Source organism: Mesoplodon mirus (assembly GCF_964341445.2).
Source record: "Mesoplodon mirus genome assembly, chromosome: 2".
Classification (NCBI taxonomy): Eukaryota; Metazoa; Chordata; class Mammalia; order Artiodactyla; family Ziphiidae; genus Mesoplodon; species Mesoplodon mirus.
The window spans coordinates 89,681,352-89,689,160 of NC_138977.1; the positions used below are offsets into that span (position 1 = coordinate 89,681,352).

General features: G+C 41.2%; 1 protein-coding gene across 1 annotated transcript; it reads right to left on the bottom strand.

The window, feature by feature from the left end:
- Nucleotides 1-6,980: 6,980 nt before the first annotated feature.
- On the bottom strand, nt 6,981-7,430 carry LOC309815873 (small ribosomal subunit protein uS12-like; the record flags this gene model as incomplete). Its single annotated transcript, XM_082642974.1, is given in 3 exon segments — nt 6,981-7,184; nt 7,187-7,212; nt 7,215-7,430. Coding segments are annotated over 3 exon segments (432 nt in total). The 5' UTR covers nt 7,417-7,430.
- Between the last annotated feature and the right edge of the window lie 379 nt (nt 7,431-7,809).

Consider the following 7,809-nt stretch of genomic DNA (forward strand, 5'->3'; position numbering starts at 1 on the left):
CTCCTCTCCCCTCTTCTCCTTTTCTTTCCCCACTCCTCTTTCTCTCATTTATATTCCCTCTCTCTCTCTCTCTCTCTTATGAAAAATAATTGTCTGCCTGCTCTGGGTTCTCCTGACTTTAACACATCTTAACTATGATGTCCTTCACCTCTTTGCCCTTTTCTGCTCCAGTCTCCATTTCTTCCAGGCTAATTTAAAGAAACAAGAAGGAACAACCTCTTTTTTTAGCTACAGCTTTCTCATCTGTATCTGCTGACTGATCATAAGGAAACTTACCTTATTCTGGGAATGATGGTAGAGGACTTCCTTTCTGGACAATGTTGTATGAAGAGCAGGCAAGCACTATTTTGCAGCATTTTCTTAACCTAGAACACACATTTACTCAGTGCATGGCACCATCGGGGATGCTCTGTGGCATATGAAAGTGGGAAAACCAAAGACCTGCTTTAGGTAGCTTGTATTCTAAGAAGGGATCTAAAACGTTCTTGGTAATTCTGCTTCATAGTCATCCACTGGACTACACTTCTTCATGGGTTGGACCCATGTTCTGGTTCCAGAACACCTGCAGTGCTTTGCACAAAGCAGGCCTTATTTTTGTTAGGATGTCTTAAAAGAGATACACATAAAGTGCTGAGAAAGGTCGGGTGAGGTAGGGGTTAATTCTGGCTGGAGAGACCTAAGTAGGCTTCATGGAGAAAATGGTTTCTGTGGAAGGCAGTGAAGGAGGAGTAGGATTCAGGCCTGTAGAGCTGGAAAGAGAATTCTAGGAAAAGAGGAAATGTACAGAGGTGAAGTGGTGTGAGGCATGGAAAGGGAACCATGAGTTAAGTTAATGAGGAGTTAAGTTTGAAATAAACAAGAAATGGGCTTCCCTGGTGGCGCAGTGGTTGAGAGTCTGCCTGCCGATGCAGGGGACACGGGTTCGTGCCCCGGTCCGGGAAGATCCCACATGCAGCGGAGCAGCTGGGCCTGTGAGCCATGGCCACTGAGCCTGCGTGTCCGGAGCCTGTGCTCCGCAGCGGGAGAGGCCACAACAGTGAGAGGCCTGCGTACCGCAAAACAAAACAAAACAAAACAAAAAAACAAGAAGGAAGTTCAGAAGCTCACATCAGATGTCTCAAACTTCCAAGTAAGGAAAAAAGCAAATGTGTCTTCAAAACATGAAAGGAATGGGGGTGGAATTTGGGTCCAAAGGAGTGTGGAAAAGAGTTTGGCTGTAGGATGTGGGTTGGAAACTCAAATAGACACAAGACATGAGATCTTGAGGTGTTTGTGGGTCATACGTATGGAGATATCTACAAATATTGAACTATCTAGATTATAATTCAACCAGTATCTTAAATATATTGGTGCACATATTTTACATTTTAATAATTTACTTTCTATTAAAAATTAAAGTATAGCATACATTCATTTATTCATCATCTAGCAACAAATGTTACTAAACACTGTTTTAGACTCTGGGGACATAGCAGTGAACAAGATAGACAAGATTCCTGCCTTTTTGAACATTTACATTCTAGTGGGGAGTGGGGAGACAGCAAAAAAAAAAAAAAACAAAGCAAGTAACAGAAAGGTGTATAATAATAGCACAGACAAGCATAGTTAAACATCATTAATTCAAAACGATTTATTCAAAATAATACACAAACATTAAAAGGCTGTTTCCTAGCTAACTAATACCATTTCCTAATATAAATATTAGAAAATCCAAACATGGTTCATTTACGAGTATTTTCTCAAACACTTCATATGTCAAATTCACAGGGTTTTATTGTACCAAAGTAAAAAAGTTATTCAGCGGGCCTCCCTGGTGGCGCAGTGGTTGAGAGTCCGCCTGCCGATGCAGGGGATACGGGTTCGTGCCCCGGTCTGGGAGGATCCCATATGCCGCGGAGCGGCTGGGCCCGTGAGCCATGGCCGCTGGGCCTGCGCATCCGGAGCCTGTGCTCCGCAACGGGGGAGGCCACAACAGTGAGAGGCCCGCATACCGCAAAAAAAAAAAAAAAAAAAAAAAAAGTTATTCAGCACAATATGAAAGGCAATTTGAAAATGTCTGGGACATTTCAACACAGGGTATATCTGTAATTAATATCCAGAAAATCATGCTAAGAGTTATAGCATCTTGGTAACAATAGATAACACTAATTTTTTCCCCTTGAATGTATTTATGTACATATTTAGATGCATAAGATGCAAAGATACATAAGATACCATTCCTACTTTCAAAGAGCTCCTAGTCTGGAGGAGGAAAGAATCCATTAGAAAGCTAACAAAATATACTGTAAATAACTAGTCCAAGTCCCAAGGGAGGCAAGCTGGGCCTTCCCTTGAACCTTCACTAATGTCACAACCTGGCCTTGAAGGATTTGGAGAGGGGGTGGGAAAGGTCTGCTTAGGTAGAAAGAGCTGCATTAACAAAGGTGAGGAGGAAGCAGGTGTAGAGAAAAGGAACTAATATTTATTGAGTTCTCAGCTCAACCTTAGGTACATAGTAGATACTCTCTAAATGTTTGTTCAGTGCCTAGGCATCTTTGTTGAAAAAGGATCATTAGAGCCATTTTGGAGATAAAGACACTGAGCGTCAGAGAGATGAGATCATATTTCTAAAGTCACATAGCTAGAAGTTGGGAGATTTAGCTATTGAGCCCCAGGCTGTCTGCTTAACAAACTTCTGTTCTTTGCCCTGTCCAGATGGGTGGCTAAAGTCTAGGGTGTGTAGTGAGGGAGCAGAGTGGGCATTGTAGCTGGAGGGGAACTTAGACACACAAGGTGGGACTGGACTGCAGCCATCCCTAAATGACATTCTAAGGAACATATGCTGTTCCTAGTGGGAAGCCACCAAAGATCTTAAGGTACAAGAGTAATGTCATCAATCTTTATTTTAGGAACAAAGTAAGTGTGATAGAGTGGAAGTTAGGGGGTGGGAATGGGGGCAGTGGCCATGAAAGTAGACTGATAGACAAGTTAAGAAATGCTATTGTACAGAGCTGATGAGGATGAGTAGATCTGAGACTGAACAGGGGCTGTGGAAATGGAGACCCAGGGGAGAGAGGCCTGGAAACATGTCACCACCATTCACTGACCAGACGGATCTGAGGGAGGGGAAGGGAGACATGATGGTGCTGGGATGTCTAGTTTTGGTTTGGGTGATGTCATTAACTGAAACAGGGTAAATAAGAAAAGGAATGCAGTTGGTGGGCAGAAGATAATATTTTGGACATTTTGAGTAGAGCCATCCAACGAAAGATGTATAATGGACGGCAAGAAATATGAGATGAGCACAAAGGAGACTGGCTGGAACAAGAATGTGTTGGAAACCACTGGTCTCTAAGAGACAGGGCCAGATGATGGGAGGGCCAAGGAGAGGTGTAGAAGGAGAAGAGAACAGAGGAGAGGAGAAAGGCAGAGGAGGGGAAGTCAGCAGTGGAGGCTAAGGAAGAAAGGCAGAGCGGTACCAGGAGACCCAGAGAAGGGTTATGGAGGCCAAGGGAAGAGTCTGAGGGGAGGTGGAGTTGGCTGATTGAAGGTTTTCAATGACCTCACTGAGATCAGCTCCCCGAGAATGGATGGGGCAGAAGCCAGGGTGAGGAGTGAAGAGTGAGTGAATGATTAGGGAAAGACAGTACAGTCGATTCTTTCAGAGTTTCACAGCAATGAGACGAGAGACTGTATAACTTGAGGGGAGTACAGAGTAGAGAGAAGTCTTAGTGTGGTCTCGTGGGAAGTTTGTGAAGTGGCATCTGCCTTCGTCAGTCACCAGAGGAGAAAAGTGAGTGAAGCACAGTTCTCTCTCTTCCACTCGTGGGCAATGCAGCTTTCCTAACATGGAGCGGAGAATCTGACTTAGTAGCAGCATCCTTTCTACCACTTTAAAAAGACCAGAGTATTGCAACTTTGCTGTTCTTGGGGTATGTCCTACTGATCGCTTTATAATGATGTTCTCTTCGGGAGGGAGAAAGATAGGACTGGACTTGTAGCAAAAGGCTGTAGCAGGTGGCCAAGTGCCTCAATTCTGAGCCAGGCTGCTGAGACTTAAAGCCCACCTCTGTCACTTGCTGTGCAACCTTAGTCAGTTATTTAACCTCTTTGTGGCCCAGTTCCCTCATCTGAAAACAAGAGTAGTAATAGTGCTACAATAGTGATGGATTGTTGTGAGCATTACCCGAGTTAATAAGACAATATGAAGAACTTGGTATAGTGCCTGGCATAGAGCCAGCCCCATGGAGGTATTAGCTGTTATTGTTAATAGTTACGCCAAGGATCTTGGGCATCAGTGTTGGAAAGGACCCTGGGGTTTAACTAACCATGACCTTTTCACCTGCCACCAGCCCATGTTACTGCTATGACTGCTTTGGCTGTTCTTCACCAACATGAAATTCTTTTAATTTTGCATGAAACAGACCTGCAAATTAATATTTGCTTTTTCAAGATTAGAAGAGGCGGTCCTTAAGTAGAAAAACAATAGACTCCCCTGCAAGGTAATAAGGAAGAAGACACTCTTTAGGAGAAACTCATGTGTAGTAAAATTCTGAACAGTGCTCATAACAGTATAACCAAATACATAATTATAATACTGGGGATGGATGGGTGTCTACGTGCAATTAATTATCTGACTCTTTTGATTTATTTTAACTGTATAGGGAAGCTATGTTTATGCTTCACATCTTTCTTAAAACATTTGTCCTCTAAAACATTCCAAAGCACCGAAGTATAACCTCTAGCCCAAGGCAGTATGCAAAAATAACCTTTCATTTTGCTGTTAGCTTTGATGGCAATGCAGTCTATTATTTGGAATTACTCTACTTCACTGTCCCCTGCTGGTCAAGGCCCAGGACAACCCACAGCTCCATGACCACGCTGGTCAGCTTCTGATTATGTGCTCCCCAAAGGCTGCAAAAAGATAGCCCAATTTCTTCTAATTAAGAAAATACATTGCTATTTTAACTTACATCCTGGCCAAGTTTTGTGCGACCTGTAGCTTATTCAGTTTGGGGGACCCTCTTTAAGATGAAAGAATAAAAAGTTAGAAACACAAAATCAGATATGGAAGAGAATATCTGTTTTTGAATGAGAAAAGAAATAACAGGTTACAAATTTCAAAATGCTGACAACTACGACAAACACCACACAATCCAGAAAAATAAAATATTTGTTATTAACTAGCTCTCTCACACACCTCCCTAACACTCTTTTTCCCTGCATTAAAAAATTCTTTGTCTCTTAGTAAAAAGAACGGTTTTGTAATATTTTCTATGGTGGGAATAGAAAGATAATTCAGATTTTCCTTGATCATGGTTCATCAAATTTTTTTACTGTTGATAGTTGAGAAGAATTTCTCTCAACTTCACAATCCATTTGTAGTGTTGTGTGCATTTTAGGTTGGTGGTCAAATTTGGGGAAATTTCTGTGATTCATGTATGAGATTTCAGGACATTTTCTAACTTTCTTGTATAATATATAATCTTGAATACTCTTTGAAATTGAGAGCACTTATTAACCAGTTTATCTCTGTGTCCCCCTTGTAGTGGTATAATTTCTGTTATTTTTTTTTAGATGGCAGCACTTCATGTCAAATTAGCATGTTATCTAAATATTGTTCCAATTAAAGGTATTTTCGCTTCCCTCCCTTAATGGGATCATCAAACAATCCAAAAACCAATTTATTACTTCTATTTGAAATTCGTCTCTTCCTCTTGATGAATTACTGCTTTTGGTATGATCTGAAATTTTTTGGTCACAATTTGCTTTTCAATGTCAGACTAATTTCTCTTGGTTTCTTTCTTCATAGTAACCACTTTTGTTTCATATTCCACTAATTTTTTAATCCAAATTTTCTTTCAAAATGGTAACTATGTGAGGTGACGGGTGTGTTAGCTAACTTTATTGTGATAATCATTTCAAAATAGATATGTATATTACATCACCATGTCGTACACCTTAAATTTATACAACTTGGTCAATTGTACCTCAATAACGTTGGAAAAAAATGTTTTATTTCAGTTCTTTAATAAAATAAATGACAAAGCAAATGATGTTTGTCGCTTCTCATTTGTTTTACTGAAACTTTGCAAAACAACTTTCAAAACTGCAGCTGATACATTCCCCACCCTCCCCAATTTCTCCTCAGCAGGAGCCATAACTGCCTGCAGTCACTCTAATGCCTTCGATATGAGGGAAATGTGATAGACAAGAAGTTGGAGTGGAAAGGGACAGCTATCTAAACCAACTGTGGTTAAAATATCTTACTTTTGAAAACTTTGTGTAAATGGATGATCACGTGAACACAGTGCTGGGGCCCCTCGCAGGGGTCATTAGCTCCACGGGGACTCTTCCACATCTCACTGTAATCCCTTCTGTTTCCAGGAAGTGCCAGAGTTTGGGGACAACTCTGTATTACTTATTGATTCCTTTCTGCCGTTCCTGTCCATGCAGAGAAGTGTTTTTAATTTAGATCAGGTGGATGGAAAGTCAGTCTAAAAGAGAGAAAATTCAGAATTAGGAAATAGTTTTAAATGTACATTTAAAAAAATAGATCCACAATTATATTTGATGATTTCACCTCTCTCAATAATTGATAGAGCAAGTAGACAGTCAGTAAGGATATAGTAAACTTGAACAGCATTGTGAATAAACTTGTCCTAATTGATATTTATAGAACACTGCATACTTGAAAATGTACATTTTAAGGTATGAACTAGAAATCAAGAGACTGGTCTAGTTTTGTCCGTGCAATAACTTGACCTTGGGTATGTCACTTACTCATTTGTAAAATGAGAGAACTGGGGTATCTGCCTAACTAAATAACTGGATCCCTTTGGTTTCTAAGATCCCTTTTAATTCTAAAACCCCATGAACTTGATATACATATGGAACAGACACTAGGCTGATTGCATGAAGAAGGCAAATCAGACCTTTTTTATTATTTTATTTATTATTTTTTTGGCATATGAAAATTTATTACTATTGTGCTTTCACCATCACAATTTAGATCTTGGTCTTTCCTTCTTGCCTTTGTATAGGGCCAAAAGAGAGATGTTGGCTACTTTGACAACCTTAAAGTGGACTCTAGGAATGTCACCAACAGCATGACCTTTGTGACCAAATCCAGCAACTGAAACTTCATCATTTTCCTCAATAAAATTCAAGCAACCATCATTGGGTACAAAGGCTGTGATTTTTTTTTGCCATTCTTGATTAGCTGAACCATGACTTCCTGATGGCAGAATGTGGCTGTTTGGCTTCAACCATTACTTTTTCAAGTACAATTCCCTTGGCATGAGAAGCGCCTCCAAAAGGGCTGGGCTTCAGGGCTGTGTCAAAATGGGCTTTCTTGTACTGTTTATCATGCCACTTCTGGTCTTTTCCGTGGCTACAGAGCTTCCTGACAGTACAAAAACCACGACACTTGCCCATCCTGCCGGCACCAAGGGCCTGAGTGAGAGATGCAGCACAGGAAGGACCCACAAGCCACCTTGAGCCCAGACCTTTTTTTTTTTTTTTTTTTTTTTTTTTTGCGGTACCTGGGCCTCTCACTGTTGTGGCCTCTCCCGTTGCGGAGCACAGGCTCCGGACGCGCAGGCTCAGAGGCCATGGCTCACGGGTCTAGCCGCTCCGTGGCATGTGGGATCTTCCCGGACCGGGGCACGAACCTGTGTCCCCTGCATCGGCAGGCGGACTCTCAACCACTGTGCCACCAGGCAAGCCCAAGCCCAGGCCTTAAAAAAAAAAAAAAAAAAAAAAAGAACTTGCAATAATTACTTGTAATTAGTGTGATTATTTCTTGTGTACTATTAGGCTTGAAAACTT